The 19,274-nt window shown below is 37.8% G+C and overlaps 1 protein-coding gene across 5 annotated transcripts in view; it reads left to right on the top strand.

The window, feature by feature from the left end:
- LTBP1 (latent transforming growth factor beta binding protein 1) overlaps positions 1–19,274 on the top strand; it is a 209,152-nt gene that overhangs the window by 39,172 nt on the left and 150,706 nt on the right. For all 5 annotated transcript variants that reach the window (XM_069800474.1, XM_069800473.1, XM_069800475.1 and 2 more), the window contains exon 4: positions 11,353–11,528. In XM_069800474.1, coding sequence (XP_069656575.1) covers positions 11,353–11,528 — 176 coding nt within the window. The remainder of the gene's footprint in view (positions 1–11,352; positions 11,529–19,274) is intronic.

Here is a 19,274-nt window from a genome sequence, read left to right as displayed (position 1 = left end):
TGTGCCTATTATAACCTTTTAATGCTAACTTCTCTGTCTCTGGAGTAAACTGTATTGCTCAGCATAGCAAGACCAGTAGTAAAATTGAGATTACAAACAGTTTAGCTTTCATCATTGACTGCAGTACACTAGATAAACTTACCTTCTACCTAATTATTTTAGAAATAACAGCAGTTGTAATATTGTTATAATATTAATTACAATTACAGCATTTGTTGGGCTCATTAGCAGTGGAATGGTGAGTCACTATTCAGTTGAAATCTATGTTCACCTAGCTCTGCTGAGGTGACCTTTTTACATCAGGGATCTTGTACCAACACAAACAGAATTAGAGCTACCTTCTATTTATCTTTTTAAGACATTATACCACGTAGGCACAAACACGCAATTTCCCTGGATGTTATTTGTCTGAAAATCCATTATGATGAAAACATAGTTATACTGCATCATCTGTATACAGATTTAATGAACAAAAAGTTATATGGCTGTATTTAAATAAACAACTAAAATTCACTAATAACTTTTGGAAATTGCTGTCCTCTGATCCTGCATGAAATTCCTACCTTAATTACTTAGAAAATGTGTTTTGTGTGATGTTATGTTCAAACTATTTGTGGATGTATGTCACGAGGCGTTGGAAGCTCCTGACCCCCAAAGTTAGACTCCTTGTAAGTGTAACTGTTTGCTGTTGTCCCCCCTTTCCCTGGTTCTGCCTGCAAATGGAAACATTCCATTTTTGTGATGACTTAAAACAAAGGACAATCTTTATTACTCAATTGTGTGGTATGAAAAAATAGATCATATGAGTTATTTATCTAGTTCAGCTAAGAAGGTAGTTGTACATTTGAAAGTTTAGATGTTAAAAGTGTTCTTGGCCTAATACAAATATTATTTCTACCTCCAAAACTTTTCACCACTTATCTTTTCACCATTAGGGGTACAGCACAACATGCACTTCTGTTTTTGCCTTGCATCACTTCTAGACTTCCCAGATGTGGCAGGGAGCGTGCTGCTGTTGCGTCACTTGAATTTAGGTGGCTGCTGTGGAGGAAAACTTGGATAAACTTTTTGGTTTTGCTTTTTTCCCTGACTCTCCATCTTTAGGATTGCTAAATTCTGTGGCATAATTTAGTAAGAGCTGTCCCAGGGGTGTTTCAGGGAGTATATCCTCTAGCTAGTACAGTCTGTCAGAGCTTCTTGCTGCTGATTTAGTATATCAAAAGAAGCTTCTGCTGAGAAATACATGTTCTGAAGGTGGAGTCTGGATTTGATCTTGAAATTTTCTAGGCTTGCCTGTCATAAAACACTTAGCATTTTATGCTTCTTGTCAAGTAAATTTAGAAAGTCTTCAGTAAATATGGTTAAGATGGTTATTGTGCAATAGCCATCTACCTATTCAAACACATGAAGACATAGTTTATTCTCATATGAGCATATGGCACTTTTTGTGTATAATACTTGGGCAAAGTCAGTATCATACTACATCTACTAGTAGTTGCTTACATATGAAATCAGTGTGTATTAGAGGGATAAAGTGCTCTGACTTGCACACTTGTTAGCACTTCCTTATGAGGAGAAAATTAAGGTTTGTTTACATTGTTTATTATGTAGGGAAGTGATATCCTTAAGCACAGGAATTTCTGAGGTTTTTTTTCTATGATCTCATAATTGAATTTGAGGTGTGCTTATCATCCATTTACATTGGGATCCTTGGAAGTAATTATGATCCATTGTATCCTGTGATAGTTCTTTCCATAAACTGATTATGCAGTATGTGGAAAAAGTATTTCCTTTTTATTCTAGAATTTATTGCATTTCATTTTGAATTAGGGGTTATTTTGTATCTTTCTGTTATACATTCCCTAAAGAATTATCTCTGGAACTGAACAGAGTCTCTGGAGTTTCCTTGCCTGGGCACTTCATGGACTCTCTTCTAGCTTTGTGGGTATCAGTGCCCTTAAAAGCCTTCCTTGTTTCTTTCCCTCAGCTCTTTTATACTCAGTAATGCTTTGAGTTTTATCTTTTAATCCAATTTTGTACACTGGAAACTTTCACCAGGCTGATGCTAGAGTGTCTTGGTTGGTTGGCTGCAGTCAGCATAGACATCAGTAATGTGTGTAATGAGTCCTGGTTGCTACTGATGCATGCTGTCATGTTCATCAGTGCTCAACTTCATTTACAGTCCAGGTGCTCCAAGTTCTTCTCTCTTCCTGATCAGCCACTATTAACCGTCTTGGGGTTTTTGTGTCTTTTCCTAATTGTATGCAAGTCTAATTTATAAACAGATTATAAACCTATGATGTATTCCCTATTTCTCACCCCTTCTGAGAAGCTCTGCTTATACCAGCAAGGTCATACTTTTAAAACATTTCCTAGACATAGCAACCTGTAGTGACAAAACACTTTTGCTAATCCATCTGCATCTATACAAGAACTTGATGGTGTGTTTACTTGCTCATTGCATTTATTTTTTTCATAATCATGACTTAATCTGCCAGATTCTCAAGGGTAGACCAAGGTTTTAGGTTCTTTACTGGCATATTTACTTTCATTTAGTTACTACATTCCTAAATGACAGAGTTCTGCTTAATTCAGACATGGCTGTAAGTGTATTCTCAGAATGAATTTATCTTGTGTAAATATGTGCTTGCTAGTCTGGAAGACCAAATTAGATTTGAGGGTTTTCTGAATTACTGTAACAAAATTTCATATACTTCTAAGTTATTTAACTGAAGTGAGGTATTACCAAACCATGAATGTATTGGTAGCCTTCAAAAGGACATACTATAATTAATATATGTCCAAGAAAAAAAAGGTATATCTGTTCTGTTCCATATCTTTGCCCATTTTAAGCTTGCAACACTGTTTTATAATTTAGGGGGTTTTAGTAGCCTCTTGCAGGATAAGTCTTCAAAGTCTTTTTCAAATTTCAAATAAATTATATCAACCAACTTGGCTCTTTGTCTGCTGTTTTGTTTAACATGCTCAAGAATTTGAGTAGATTAGTGATGCATGGTTTTGCTTCGCAGCAGCTGTGCTCATTTGCCTTTATCATATAACATCCATTGTGGGAGTTTGTTTCTATTTTTAGTTGTCATTTCAGCATACTTTTCTAATACCAAAGTCTGTCTTATGGGTGGACAGATTAGGAATTGTCACTAGTTAATGTGTCTTTATCAGACTAATTTTTTTATTACACAGTGTCAGTTTAATATTCAGTAACATGCCACTAGCCCTATCAAAACAAAAGTGATTTTTCCGTCAAAATGTAACGTGAAACAGGGAAAGGATATTGTATGTTAATTTACTAAAGATTATGTTTTGGATTTGCTCAGTGCTCTGGTTAAGTTAGTTTGTCATTTACTAGTGAATTTCATCTAGACTTACTATTGCAACACAGTGAATGCCTGAAGGTCAAATCTTTAATGCAAATATGTGACATTGGCAGCTACTCTTTTAAAAGCTGAATTATTAATGAGTTTGATACCCTCCCTGATTTCCAAAAGACACTGACAAAGTATCTTGCATGAATGTAGTATCAAACATAGTGTCCTGGAAAAAAAAACCAAACCAAAATCAACAAAAGCAGTTCAACAAGAACAAGTCAGCAGCACACCTAGGTTTTTTGTTTGGGTTTTTTTTTTTTCTTTTTTGTCTCCTCGAACTTTGCTGGTAAGAGGTGCCTAACAAGTTGAAGGTGTATGTATGGCTGAGAACCTGTATAAAATAATCTGGATGTTGAATTAGTTCACCTGGATTCATGAAGAGCTTTGCTGGTTAAGCGTGAGTGAAGGTATGCCTAAGATAATGAGTAATTTGTAGCTTCTAGTTGTTAATTCGGTGCATGGTGAAAAGGGAAGTTTGTGAGTTGCTGTTAGTTACTGTGAGACTACAGCCTTATGCCTGTTTTTTGTTCATTTTTGTCTCATAACGGGTTTTCCTAGCCTTCATGCATACTGTTTCCCTAAGTGTTGGTTTACTTTGAGGATAGTTAAGACTTAATACTCTAAGTTTTGTTGTTGTTTTTTTGTTTTGTTTTGTTTTTTAGATTTGCATCAGTTGTATCTTGGCACTCTAGGAGTGTCATGGAACAAACTTTCTGTGCTCATTCTAATGAAAAGATCTGGAAGGCAAGCTTTCTTTTTTCTCACTCATAGAATTACCATTTAAATAATTTAATTCCTTTTCAGAAGGACTATTCTTCAAATTTAATCCTTAAATGCTCTGTTATATGAGAAGTGCTTGTCTGTTGTTGCATAACTTGCAAGAACTGTAGCTTCTATCAGATTGTGTGACTAAGCATCTGTATTTTTTGCTCTGTATCTGAATATTTAACCAACAGATACATTTCTTTTGCCTTAAGACCTTTTTCTGCTTTTTAACATCTAGGAAATGAATCATTGCTTGTGATTCTGGAAAAGTCAATGTACCTCTTCTCTTTAGAAACCTGAAAGAATGTTCATAATGTACACATTTCAGTGTATTGTGTTGTATGTGGAAGATGGAATGAATCAATGGAGTCATAGTTGTGCTTAGCTTGAAAACACTGTTGTTTCACAGAGCTTTAGTTCAGCTATTACACCAGCTTATGCTGACAAAAGGATTCTAACCAATGAGCAATTCAGTTGGGTATGCAAATAAAGGGCTAGCTTTATTAGCAAACACTTAAGAGTAGATAATCCCTGAAAGTGTCTTCGACAAGGGTTTTAGCACAGAAATTGTATTTAAGTCAGGAGAAACAGGTAGTTGTGGATAAAAGTTAATGTTTTACATTTCTGTGGGAAACTTTATAAATGATTTTGATTCCCTGTTTACTCTTTTTATTATCTTGGTGTAGATTAAAGGTCTTTATTAAGATTTGTAGTATTACTTCCTTTACAAATCAAATCAACTTGATTATGATCAAATAAGATCTTGTCTATGGTGTAAGTAACATCTTAACTTTTTAAAGAGGTAAAAAAGGTAAAAATTAATAACTTGACAGTATTGTTTGAAAACAAATTAGTCATATCTAAACCATGATCTTTGCAAATTTTTGCCTGGGGAAAAATGTATCACAAAGATATAAAGTCAAAGCAGGTTTATAATGAAAATACTAATGCAACCCTAGTTATTCTAGGGCAGGAAGGTCTCAGTGCTTGTTTTGCAGTGTTTGCACTATATTTCAGGGACTGGATTTTAAATTATGCATTAAAAATACATTTTTGTACATAAAATCAATTTTGTGCACAATTTTCTCAATGGTGAAAAGAAAGAAAAGCTTGAACGCTTCTTCCTTTTCATCTCTTGTGACTGGTGGGACATTGTGAAACAGGCCATGCTTGATTAATGTTGGGTATGATAATGTAAAAGGCTTTGAAGAAATCCCATCTGTTCATCATCAGCTGGGAAGTTAAACTTTTTCATGTATCTTAAAAAAAAATCAGAGAAGCAATGTAAGGAGGAAGCAGCTGGCAAAGGTCAGGCTGAACTAGCAACTGAATTTTAATAATTTACAGGGTAGGGGGGATTTTATTCTATTTTCATACCTTTTGAACTGTCCTGCATATTTTCTTTATTATCTCATAGTTTTAGAAAATGCTGTTTTTTCCTACTTTTGACTGTTTGTTGTCAATTTGAGAGGAGGTAGCAAAGAAGGAATTCATTTGTAGGTTTGTATAAAACAATTGTGTTAAAAATTTAGATTTTTTAATTTTAAGTATTGCTAGCTAGGCACTAAGCATGGGAGCATCAGACTTACAGTAAATAAAATGAAGAAAGCAGCCTGAGTCAGGCTTGTCTTATTTAGTCTAGACAGTACTTTTCATGCCAAACATTGCTGGTCTCATTTCTGCTTGCCAGTGTTACTCTGATACATCGCATTCCTGGTTTGCTTTCATCAAGCAAGAGAGCTTTCTTTTGCATTGTAGTTAGCTGCAAATGTTTGCTCTCCCTCTGTAGTGCTGTTCTAAGCTTATTAGTATTTATCATATTGTTTGTTTGTTGAAAATGCAATTAGACATTTGTTTGTCTGCCTAGTATACACTTAAGCAATGGAAAGTTTTTGTCAAGTTTATTAAGTTAATGACAGTTTTGACCATCTAATTACAAGCCACTAGATAAATTAGTGACATAAGCCTGTGTAATGCAAAAATATTGTGTAGTCTTGGCTGTTTCATGCAAAATTTAAAGATTGGAACTAATGATTGCATCTTTTTAACTAGTGTTACAGGGAGCTTTAGTAGTACCTGAGTATTTTGTATTGCAACAGTGCCCAGGGGTTCCACTGAGTTGTGTGGTGTCCAAATGTGCAGTAAGCTACATGCTAAAGTTGGGAAGAAATCAAATACTTTCAGTTGTAGTGATGGTTGTTATTAATAGATAAAAACTATTTATCTCTTAATATTAAGTATAGTGGCCATAAGCTGAAGAATATGCCTTTCATTTCTTTGTTTTAAATTATAAAAACCTGGTTTAGAGTGTCTGTGACCTACTTTGAGTATCCTCTTGTGGGCTGTGGTAGCAAGACAGCACTAGCTATTCCTAGTGGTCTTGAACCTTGGGTAGTGTGAAAAAATCAGTCTATCCTGCTACTTAGTTATTAATTTGGATATTCCAACACCAGGAATAGATGAAAATGCACCATTCAGTGCGTACCCTAGTGTACTCTGAACAGAGATAAAACAGCCTGTCACCACCCAGACTGGACAGACCAGGGAGTCGTGTTTAATTCGAAATTCCCTCGGGCTAAATGAAGGTGAAACAACACCAAACGATCAGTTAAAGATTTTATTCATGACAGAAGCAAACTGAACTGGGGAGGCATGATAGTAGGTGGCAGGGTTTCTCACAACAGGAATTGGCATAAGACTACTTCTGTAAACCATGTAACCCAGGGTAACCGTATACATCAATTCAGGGAATAAGGAGATCCCTCCCATTGAGTTATGAGGTTCAGAGCAGACCCCCTTGCTTTCTAGACTCCTCCTCAGAGAAGGGCCCAGGAGCGGCTGGATCCACTCTTAGTTCCAGACTTGGTCAATGGTTTTATGTCTTAAAGGGATGAGGTGTAGGGATTGTGGAAAAGGAAAAGGAACGAGAGAAGAAGGAAGAGAGAAAGATTTCACCAGTCCTGGGTCCAGCGTTGGTTCAGTCAGCCAAGGGGTCCGGTTCTGGTGGGCTGCACACCTGGGGCTTCAGTTTGTGTCCTTTTATCATCCTTGCTCCTCCTTCGGGTGGGCACCTGAACTCGTCAGGCGAATGAGCAGTTTGTGAGCCTTTGGGGCTTGGGGGTGGTTTGTGGAGTAACTTCTTCCCTGCAGATGTGGCCATTGTTTGATCTTTGTATCAGAACAGCTTATCAGAACCCGGAGCTGTGCCCCCTCCAGCACTCCCTCTCCCTCCTGTTGCTGATGTCTGAGCTGATGGGCTTTTCACCTTGGTTCCTCGCTGTGCAGGGTTTGTCCTTGAGCAGAACTTGCCCCACCACAATGTTTGAGACATTAATTCTTTCAGTCTCTCACACAGCCTGAGCCATTTGCCTTGGGACAGCTAAACGAATCTGATATGACTGTGGATATAGCAGCTGGGCCCCCATGCAAAGACAGGACTAGCATGAAGGGGCTCAGGCAGAGCTCCAGAACATGGCAAAGGCCACCCTACAGGAAAGGGAAGAAGCAGTAATACTCCTGGGCTTGTAAGAGGGTTGTTTGGCAAGTTGGCACCAACAGTCATAGCAACAACCACTGCTTTTTAAAGGATTGGGAATACGTTGTAGTAGAGCTGTTAAGATAATTTCCAAAGGCTCAGTAGGGACTGGGGTGATGCTTTTTACCAAACTAGGCCTGAAACGTTTCCTTGTGACATCTTACATTTATATCAATTGTTTTCAGTGCTGACATATTACTTGCCTTCTCTCTGAGGCTCAGGCTCTCCTCTGTCTCCTGAGGTCAATTAGAAAGGATAGTTCTGAAGATTTCTTTCACAGGGATCAATATAAGGAAAAAAACCCCAAACCCTCCTGTGTTGCTGAGTCCACTGGAAATCATATCTTCTTACTTAGAAGTCCTGCAGCACTGAAGGAGCCCCTATCTCCTGGTCTAGAAAGAAAAAATCGGTCCTTCACTAACATCTATACGTAAGCTGTTGATAGAGCTACGTGACTGATCTCACACAGCTCCCATGATGTGGTTAGAGCAGTATCCTTGATTCTAGTGGAAGATGTAGCATCTCAGTTAGCTATACAATATCCTTTGGATTATGAACTAACATCTTCAGGAACTAGGTCTTGTTGAGAAGAATGTGAATATCAAAAGAATAGTCAGAACAGAAGGACATTGTAAACGCTTTGATGTTTTACTGTATCAGCCTCTACTGGAACTGCACTTCTTGTGAGCAAGACCAGTCAAGCTGGTTGGATGGCTGGCAAAAACGTGCTGCCAGTTAGCTCACATCCACGCTAGTAGTGGATGTCCAATACTGGCAACTTTTAAACATTTGGAGTACTTTTGTGCATACCTATACTCAAGATCTTTGGTAGTTACAAACCAAGATCATAAAAACTGAGGGTAAATGTGCAAGAAAAAGTGTCTAGACAACTCTTACCTTTGGTTGCATGCAACTATTGTAAGCATACACCTTGATACAAGACTAGGTGATTTACTCTGTACTGAAACCAAGATTAACAACTCACACATCAGGTGAACGTGTTTCCTTCTAAAGAACTGGAGTTTCTAGAGTAAAGATTACAGCTTTCCTGTGTACTGCTGAGTAAACCACTCCCTTGCAAAACAAAGCTTACTCTTATACTGCCTTAACAATAATTAATTAACATTAATACTTAATGCAGGCTAAATTAAGGAAGAAAATTACAATACTTGAGAAGGAAGGAAGAGGCAACTTTTATAAATCCTGCTGGTAAAACTTTCAGCCTCCAACATATGGCATTCCTGTCTCTGTGTTGTGTTGTTGGGTTTTTTAATGATTTTTTTTTTAAATTCTATTTTAATTTCAAGTGTTATGATGGACTGTATTGTAGGCTGACAGCATTGGGCTACAGTGTGGCTGCATATGTGACAATGTAAAAGGTAATGCTTTACAACATGTTGTAGCCTTAACAGAAAACAGGCACTAAATGGCAGCATCTGTGTCCAGTCAAAGAGCACCACTAAACTTAAATATATGTAACTTCTAATAGGTTGCTGCAGTATCAACTTCTGTAGTATTTTGACCTCTGTTGTTGTGGCCCAATTATGCATTACATGGGAAGAATTGAGTATAGACCCTCTTATGTCCAGGTACAGAAATGGATGTCCTTAAACATAGGCATCAAACAAGATCTGCAGAAAGAACAGGTTGTGCAGGAAGGATTGCAGTGACTCTTCAAAGAAATGATATTCACGTGTAAGCAGTACTGAAGGCAGTGACTTCAGCTTTATCACAGGCTGAGGTCTTTCTGGTGATACTTCTTACCAGACTGTGTTGAATTCTGAGCCTGACCTCCAACATCCCTGAAGCCTCTCTTTGATCTGCTGGTAGGAAACCTAAACACAACACAAAGTACAGAATTCTCTTTTAATCTGGGCAAAGGACTTGTACTGAATATAATGAGACTGTGTAAGCACTGTATTAGAAAAATTTGACTTGGAGATAGTCTGAGGAGTTATATTTCCGTTGTATGCAAGAGTCATAGGATGTCTCTGTTAATGAATGCACTTTTTCTCAAACTGATCCAAGTTAACAAGACCATCTGTGTAGGACAAAACCCCGTTGTCTGTTCTAACCACAAATCCATTGGCTACAGGGGTTACTAAACATCCTCAAATAACATGACTAAGGAATCAGGCATCGCTTTGGAGATAGGGGCTGGCTGAGGCTCCACATGTTGGAAAACAATACAATAATAATCTGACTTCTCACTCAGCTGAAACTCTTCAGTCTCACCACTGTGGGGAAGTGCTGCTCAGCTGTCCTCTGGTGATACAGGGCCCAGGCCTTATGCTCAGAGGACAGTTATTTACCCTGCAGAACTGTGGCTCTTTTATGGGATTTGTAACAACCATCCGTCACTTTCCCATTTTTCCACTTTTGCAGACCAAACGTATTACAGACCTTTAGTTGAGAAGGAAGTGATGGAGGCTTACAGCTCCCACTCTTTTTGCCTTCATTTGAGCAATGGACAATGTAGTCCTAGTAGCCACTGTTATTAGGTTAGTAATAGATACTACTCTGTGAGGAATGTGTATCTCTACAGTGTGATCTACACTAGCTACATAGCTACAACTTCTTGAAGACTTGCTATTAGTAGGTTTGTTACCTGGTGTGCTATTACTTGCTAGGCAGTGAAACTCTGCCCAGTGCAGCCCAGGGCCCCAAAGCAGCTCGCAGTTTCATTCACTGCATGTGGCTAAGAGCTGCGCGATTTACTCCCTTGCTTGTTTATTGCTGAGTAGCACTGTGGAAGAGTGAAGGCCAGTTTGTTAGTAAAGAAATGGTTCCTACTGCTGCTGATGACTAAATAACCATGTTTTTTGAGAGGGGAAGAAGGGAATTTGTTTAAAGTTGGCAAGGTTTTGTGCAGTGAGAAGCTGAGGTCTTGGGGAGGAATATAACAATACAAGTAAGGAACTGGGATTAGCAGTGAGATAATCAGTGAGCTTGAAGGAATCATCCTGTTTAACAGGAAGGGGAAATAGTTTTGCTGTTAAAGGAAGCCATGTGGTTATGGGACATTTGTCAGAGATGTTCAATAATGCCGGTAAAGAGAAAGTTGGTGGGGAAAGTAATGTGGAGCTGGGAAACAGAGACAGATCTTCTGTTGAGATGGGAGACAGGCTGAAAAAGGGGAAGAGGAGCAGTGTTCTGCTCTATGGCTAGAGGGGTATGGTGGCGAAGGGAACAGATTTTCTGGGAACAGAGGGGGAAAGTCAGCTGGGCTTAGGTTCTACTTAACATACCTGGTGTGAAAAGACAGTTGTAAGAAATGCAGAGAGGTTTGAATGCACCAGTGTTTCTCTGACCAACCTGGAAAGCTCTGTGTGCTAACAAAGTTGAGCTCCAACTCATGATTTTGAGGAGGGCTTTTTCCCATTCCTCCCTGTTTTCTGAGCTGTCCATGATACTTCTCTTGCTATGTCGAAAAGGAAGTGATATAATCCCTCTAGTCTTTATTTGTTATGTGTTTGTTGAGCTGACAAGACAATGAGAATGCTAAATGCATGGAAAATCACGTGTTTAACTGGAAGCTAGTAAGTTTCCCAAACTGTATTTTGAGAACTTGGAGTACAGATTTAATTTTTTACCAGTAGTTTCTAAGTCTAATTTATTAATTCTTATATCATTCTGTCTCTTCTGTTTTTTCTTCCCCTTAAACAGGTTGATACCCCTTTCATCTCAGACACTGATGATGAATCTTCATCATGGCCAAACACAGGAATATATGATCAAACCCAAATATTATCCAGTAAAAAAAGTGATTTCAGGAGAACAGTCCACCGAGGGCTCATTACCACTGAGACTGGGCCAAGATCAACTTGCATCACCTTTTCAATGTAAGTACAACTTCAAAAAGTGTACTCTCTTCTCCTGCCGCCCCCCCCCTTTCTTTTTTTTTAAGATCTTGAAAATTTCTTTTGTTCATCTGAATTGCAGTAACACTTCAAGACAGAAAAAGGTTAAAGTAATTAAACATGAGATAATTCTTAGATTAGCAAATGCTCCAGCATTCTGCATCCTGTTGAGAGGCAAAAGAGATTTCCTGGATGAAGAAAAAATTGAACCTGATTCACTGCTGGAATCTAATGCTGTTTCTAGATGATAGTTTTTCCTTCAGATAAAAGGTGCTTTGTGAATACATGCTGGAGTAGGCATAACCATGAGTGTAGTCAGCAAAAGATGACAGTTCCCTTTACTTCAGTATGATGGATATTCTTCTTGGAAAGCTACAGTCCAGGATTGTGGTCTCACTGGTGATGATTTTTCTCTATATTGAATTTATTATGTGTTTATGAACTTCTGCACAATATGGAGGCTGCATGAGAGTTTCTGCTTCATATTTATAAAAAAAGGATTGTGTAGGTGCCCAGCTTGTGGCCTTGGCTCATGCCCCATTGTGTGGGAAGCCTGAGAACAAGTTTTGGCTTAAAAGATGAAGAGCTTGATGAATTATGGGTTAGGTATTACAGAGCGTCTCCTGGCTTGATTTGGAGAAAAGTTCTTGCAGTTAAATAATGGACTGATTAACATGGAGAACTAAGGTACTTGCACTCTCATGACAGACTTCCTCTGCTGTAGCACAGAGAAGTATGTTCTGCTGAGGATTTAGGGAAGAGGCTTTCCTTCTGAATCTGTAAATATGGTTTCTTTGTGTGAGTATCTGTGTTTCTGCACTGCACATCTTTATGGTCTGTCCATTTATACTTAAATGCAACCCTTTGCTTCCTTTTCCTCAAGTGCAAGTTCATCGATGGTTAATTAGAATCTTGGCCCTAATGGGAAGAACAGTGGGCAGCTAGAGGTCTTTCGATTAACATTTTCAGAGTGGTGAAGTATGCTGCTTGCAAAGCACTACATCCTTTTCTTAGAAGCTTCAAGAAGATATTTAATCACATTGTCAACATCAACCGGGAGTCCTTTTTGCAAATAAGACACCATTGCTTTTCTTCTAGTCATCTGTAATTTTCTTCCAAACAAGATATTAGTGGCCACTAGGATTGGATTGTATCTCTCTCTTCTGTCTCTTGCTAGCCAAAGAGTATACAAATCCCAGGTTGTATAGTTCTCCCAGTACTTGGAGTAACTGTTGCTGGTTGAATTCTGGCCAAAATATCTTCACTTTTTGCACCCTTCTTTCAGGCTGTTTGCATCAGTCTACCTTAGATACATGCAGTGTTGCTTGCAGGTACCAAGCTGCCACCAAACGAATGGGTTGTGTAAGACTTTTTTTTCTTTTTTTTTTTTTTTTTCTTCTATCGTAGCATAAGGAGGTAACTCCATGCAGCTTGAAGACAAAGGAGCCAGTGCTTCTAGCTCTTTCTAGCTTATTGGAGCTCCTCTGTTAATTACAGTACTCTGAGGGACATGACTTGGAGAAGGAAGCCAGGAGCTGAAGATGTAGAGTATCTGTTATCAAATCCGAAGAAGCCCCTCAGTGAGCAGTGCGTTAGTAAAACATTCTACCTCTATCAGAAAGCTTATGATTCCTAAAAGACCCAAAGGACAGATAGAACAGTTCTCGTGGCCTGATAAGATGAGCTGTGACTTAAGTGTTGCCTCAGAGGTAAAATGCAGGATTAACTCTGCGGTTATTTGTATGTTGTTGAAATTTCTGATATAGGGCTTTTGAGCAGCCTGAAAAAGGTCACTTTACCTATTTTACCTCCACTTCCACATTTGTGAGGTGGGAGTCAGTGATTTTAACTTCTGATGAAGCAGTTTAGGTATCTGCTAGTACAGAGTGCAGTTTAAGCTGTGTGTTATTAGAATTTAAGATTGTGTATCCCTAGCCTGAACAGGAAACCTAGAACATGGCCAGCCATATCTATTTTAGGGTGGCTTCTGGTTTCTAGAGGTGCTGGAATGGACTCCAAAGATAGAGACTACTTGTTTCCATAAAATTGAATGTTAAACTTCAACTGTTACTATTTTAATGTTAGGGATGTTTGAATTAATTACAGTGAGGTAAGATTAGGATGTGAAGTTTCATGTCAGGTGTTCTGTGATAACCATCAATATGCAGTTCCTAGCCCTGTCTTGAACTGAGGGATGAGCTGCTGTGAATTACATCACACTCATGGCAGGGTTTCCATTCGTTGTCTAGTTAATATCAGGAAATTTATGAGTGGCTGATGATCTCATGGTATTTTGTCACTGATGTTAAATGTATAATCTTGTTTCATGGCAGAGCCTCTTATTTCAAATAAGAGGAATCAGCGATGCCAATGCGGACATATTTGAAAAGGAAGAGGGGAAAAATGTGATAATTTTATTAAAAAGCAAAAGCCATAAAGTTAGTAAGGAAAACTTAAAGACTTTTTTTTTTCCTTATCATTAAATAATTTTTTTCAGACAAGAGAAGAAATAGTAGCCAGATAATACTTGGTGGCATTGCCTAAGAGTTCATAGTTATCAATTAATATGGGGTGCAAAGCAAGTAATTCTGTTGTTTTTTTTCTGAGCATTTCTATGCATTTTATTTTAAAGTATTAATACTGTGACAGAGATTTGCATCTGTGAAAGATGCACTCCGTAGAATAAATTTATTTTTCCAGCTGTAGCTGCAGTTGGTGTTGATTTTTCTGGACTTCTACAGATTATTTCAATCCTGTAACATGAAATGGATAAACTTGAAACTGGAACAATTGTCAGTTCAGAGATACCTTTAGAGGCAGGTCTGTCCTGGCAGAGGCAAATGAGATGTGGGCTAATGGTGTTTGGGAAGAAAACTGTCAACCCTGAGCAGGTGCTTCTGGGCATCTTCTGATTCACAGACAGTCAGTCATGTTTGAATGTCCCATTATAGTGTTGCCAGATCAGATTTTGGAGATACTTGGGAAAAAATGTTTAAGATTAGTCACATCAAACATTTTTCAATTAAAATTCATTTAAAGTTCCTCCTGGAACGTTTGCTCTGGTGTATTTATAAGCAGCATCACTTCTCTGATAGCTTTCAGAACATGCAGTATAGTAGTCTTATTAAAGACAGCAAAATAGTCTGTACTTTTTTGCCTCTTAAACTGAATTTTACTGTGAAATTATATATCACATGAAAATTCAGTAAGCCATTGGGGTTACAGTAATAGCATGTAAAGTCACTCTGGGACGTGAAATGCAGCTACCTGCCATTAGGCACTTCTACTATCAAGCATTTTGATCTTTTGTGCTGTGGGATATAAGCCTTCTCCTAAGACTAGCTAGTGTGCTTAGTTATAAAACTGGCATAAAATTTTTAAGTTCTTTAGTGCTAGATTTATAATTCTCATTCATTGTGCCTAATGGGGGGAGGCTGTTACAATTGTTCATAATGATTTTTAAAAAGTCTTGTTTTTTAAAAACAAAACAAACCAAAAACTCAGCCTGGAAATAATGTTAAAGAACTTAATTTAAACATTTTCTGAGTTCACTGACTCATTCAAATTTTCAGAATGGTCACAGTTTCCTTTATAATTAACTTTGTCTCCTTATGCCTAGTATTGTAACACAGTTTTATTTATATGGCCATATATTGCTTTTTTCAAAGGGCTCATACGACATTTAATACGGAAAGAGAGAAAAATCAGGACCCATAAATATGGCATTGTATAATTTTAAAGTGCTTCAGAGCTGAAATGCTGTTCTGTTCTCATGCTTCTAAATAGTCTGTTGTTGAAGTTATTACACTATAAAGCATCTATCCATCTGATTCTATTTAATCAGTACGCTGGTATATTTAAGCTACTGCAAATTAATCTTCAGATGTCTTTGTGCAGAATTAGCCAAAACTTAAGGATAAGGCTTTGGAAATTCAGAGCCTTCTCAAGCAAAGGAAAATAGCTCATATTGGATAGGCTAACAGCTTCAGAGAAAGTATAAATATGGTTTAGCACCAGTAGGAAAACTGAATATATAGTAATGAAAATAAGCTTGCAGCGGAATTGATATGATCAGCAAAGAAAAACTGAAAAGGATGAGATCATGTGGTTCTCAACATTTGTAATGTAAACATCAGAAATACTTCAATACGTAGGTGAGGGCAGCCAAATAGCCCATCTTATATAAGCTCACCATGAACTCCAGAGTAATTCTCAAGGGGTGCATTGCTTTCTTCAAAGTACATACTGGCACACTTGACCTATAATCTGCCTGAATATTTGAAACCTCAGGGTTAAAAATCCTCTAAGAATCTAACAGTAGTAATGGCATCAGCACAGAAATTTCAACTGTAAAATTCTATTTGCAACCTAGTAGTCTATAAAACAGAAAGGAAGATGATACTTTCAGTAATTCAGGTGTGTCTACCTCAGACATTTTCCACTACTCTTTTAATGGCACTGTTAAATAGTAACCACTAGTCAGTGTGAGCTGTGCATGGATCCTCTAAACATCAGTGCCGAGCTCCCTGGCTTTTTCTTCAGAAAAAGCATTTAAATATATGCCTCATTTTCCAGCCTGAGACTGTTGAGGGCTATTTTTTAATGGCATTGTGCATTTTGCCCATTGAGCTGAAAAAAGTGAAATTTTCTGCTTCTGAAATCAGTTGTCTGGTATTGCCTGCATGTGTAGGACACTTTTGCACACCCCTCACTGGGCTACAATTCCCCATGTGTACAGTGATGATGCCACCACTTCCCTGTCTTAGAGGCATGTTGTGAAAATATATTAAGTAGCCCCTGAGGGGACCAGAAATTGCACTAAAAGCAAAACGAAAACTCAAGAGTAGGTATAGAGTACCTTACCCATGGCTGGAATGGCATTGTGTACACTAAATAAAGCATGTGTTTATATAACAAGTTATCCCAAAGTTAAGTATAAGTTTAAGAAGGAAAATGAGCCTAATCTCTTTATTCAGGAAGACAATACAACACATGTGAATTTTGGAATTGAAGTTGCGTATTAAGTTTATACAATTAAATCATATAGAAGGCTTTCTTCCTTTCTTTCAGGTAGATAGGGTCTTTCTGGTCTTCACCAAAATTCTTTATAAAATGCATTAAGGAGGCTTGTCTCTGTTTTAGGTAGAATATGAAAACATGTCTAGAATTTAAGGAGTACAGGTTACATAATGGTTAGTGAATACAGGCTTGCAGCACCCTACTATGGCTTAGTTGTGTGTGTTGTTGCTTGAAGTTGGACAAGTATGCATGTACGGGTATTAGACTTTTAGAATCTGCACATGGTTCTGTGGGCAGCAGTTAAATCCTTGTGTAAAGATGAAGCTGAAACAATCATATGAAAGTTATGTAACCGTTCTAACTGTTGATACAATATATTGCCTCATATTTTACAACATAATTTTACATACGTTTATATACATGAAATAAGATTCATGTGGAAGAAAATGTCCCACCACTTAGAACTGTGATGTGCAGAATACTATTACAATTTTGGCATAACAATAGCTTTCCTGTAATTGGAAGCATAATACACTGATAACTTAGAGAAGCTCTTTTTTAAGCTCATACATAATTTACACATGCTGGTTTCACTGATGACTTCATAGGTTGATTTAAGCAAAAACAGGTGTTGCTTTGAAATTCCAATTTAAACTATTTTTGTGAAATTGCACCATTCTGACTTCACTATGTGACACTTACATCATAATAATAGTATTTCCCCATCAGTAAGTATGGGTAAACAGCTGTAAAATACATATATGTTTTAGTTTAAAAAAAATGCATACAGAGATATGACATGTGTTCCATGTAAATGCGTCTGTATGATTTGACATTCTACTACAATTCAGTATCTGTTGACCTTAGGGGAAAAGCTTCCTCAGGTCTTCAGTGGGTCAGATATTCTTTCCACCCTTGGTATTTGTTCGTGGAATTGCTCTGCATAAACAACAAAATAATTCTCTTGCTGGCTTGCCTTACCTAGAGCATTGCACTGTGTTCCTTATAACTTCTGCCTGTGTACGTATGGATGGATATTAGAGTTGAACAGTGGCAACTTTTCTAAACAGAAGTTTTGGGAAATTTGGAGGTAAGGGAGGGATTTTAAGGCTATACTCTGATTAAACATGGTATAGTCAGCAGAGTGAGGTCGGTGAAAAGAGAATGAACAGAAGACTAACAAGCAGAAATAACTGAAAAATCACAACACAATCTATTTGGAGGGAATGTAGAGTCAAATTCACTGCGGTCACTCATGGGAACTGACATTCATGTCTTGCTCCTGAGTTTGTACATAATCAAATGCAAATAAGGGAATGTGGTAAGTGTATAAATGTCAGGGACTTTTTTTGTTTTTTCTCAAATGCAGAACATTTGCATGTGTGTTCAAAGCCTTTGCTCCCCTGCAAAAGGCAGGGGGGTGTTTCAGGGACATTCTAAAACATTTAAGAAAAAATTTCAGTGCAGTCAGCATCAGGGTCAAACAACACTGTGGCTTTTTTGACAACAAAACCCGAACAATTTTAGTAAAGCATCCTTTTCCTCTCTCCCATTTAAGAGCATTACCCATACTGCTATTGAAAGGCATGACAATTCATAACAGCCATTTAAAGTTTGCGTTGAATTCCAGTGGGACTTGGAAACAAGAGGCTAAACTCAAAATATAAAAGAAGTGGCTTAACTAGTTTCATGCTAATGCAGTTAATTCTAGCAAATCAAGCAGCACGTGTACTTCGCTTTAAAAAGTAGAGTGACAAATTCTGAAAAAAAAGTAACTTTAACAAATGAACATAGTTTATTTGGCAATTATAAAAGACTATGGAGTTCTTTGAAATCCTCAGAGACAGAAGAACTCTATAAATACAAACTGCTCTTCTCAATATACTATAGCTGCAGGCATTTTAGCAATAGCCTTTCTAAGCTGTCTTCGTGATTGTTTGTGTATCCATAAAGGGCTCACAATTGAGGAGGCCAGTAAATCAGCACCCCCAAAAAAGTACTGTATTTTTGTCTTTGGACTCCAAAAAGATTTTATGGCCCTGAGCTCACCAATAATTGAATGTCTGCGTGACAGGCAGAGGCTGCTGGTGCTTTTATAGGAACTAATTTAAATGTTACGTTCACCCAAAAAGGAATGATCATCTCTCTACACTTTAAAATATGGAGGCCAAGACTGATAAACAGCAGTGTGGGGAAGAATGTTGGAAAAACAGATTGGTGATCTGGCAAATGGAATTAAAATCAGTTCAAAACGTGTTATAGCCAGGGGAAAACACAGACTGAGACAAATGCATCTCAACTGCTGTGATGAAAGAGAATTGGCTCCAAAACCAAAGATTTCTCAAGAAGAAAAAGAGAAGAGGCTTTCCAGAAAATTCTGTAGGGGAAAACCTCTATGACGTGTTTGAAAAATAGTAATTTAGCTGGATATAGAGACCAACTGAACCCACGCAATTAAACATTAAAAGTCCCTTAGCTAGGCTAACTCCAGAGTTGCTGTGATACAAGTCTTGGATACCAAGAATTGGTTCGGATTGTTGCAAGTAGCTAAGTCTGGTTTTACTCACAGAGATGTGAAAGTGCTCTTCTCTGTCAGTGCTGTCACCCATGCCAGAAGGAATGAACAAGTGTTGATGAAAAAAGTACTGCAAGAAGAAGGTCCTTTCATGCCCAGTGAAACTGAGATTTCAGAATCAGTGACATCCTTAT

This window comes from Haliaeetus albicilla, chromosome 13 (assembly GCF_947461875.1).
Source record: "Haliaeetus albicilla chromosome 13, bHalAlb1.1, whole genome shotgun sequence".
Classification (NCBI taxonomy): domain Eukaryota; kingdom Metazoa; phylum Chordata; class Aves; order Accipitriformes; family Accipitridae; genus Haliaeetus; species Haliaeetus albicilla.
The sequence above is the reverse complement of the archived record's forward strand: the minus strand, read 5'-3'. Positions and strand labels throughout refer to the sequence as shown.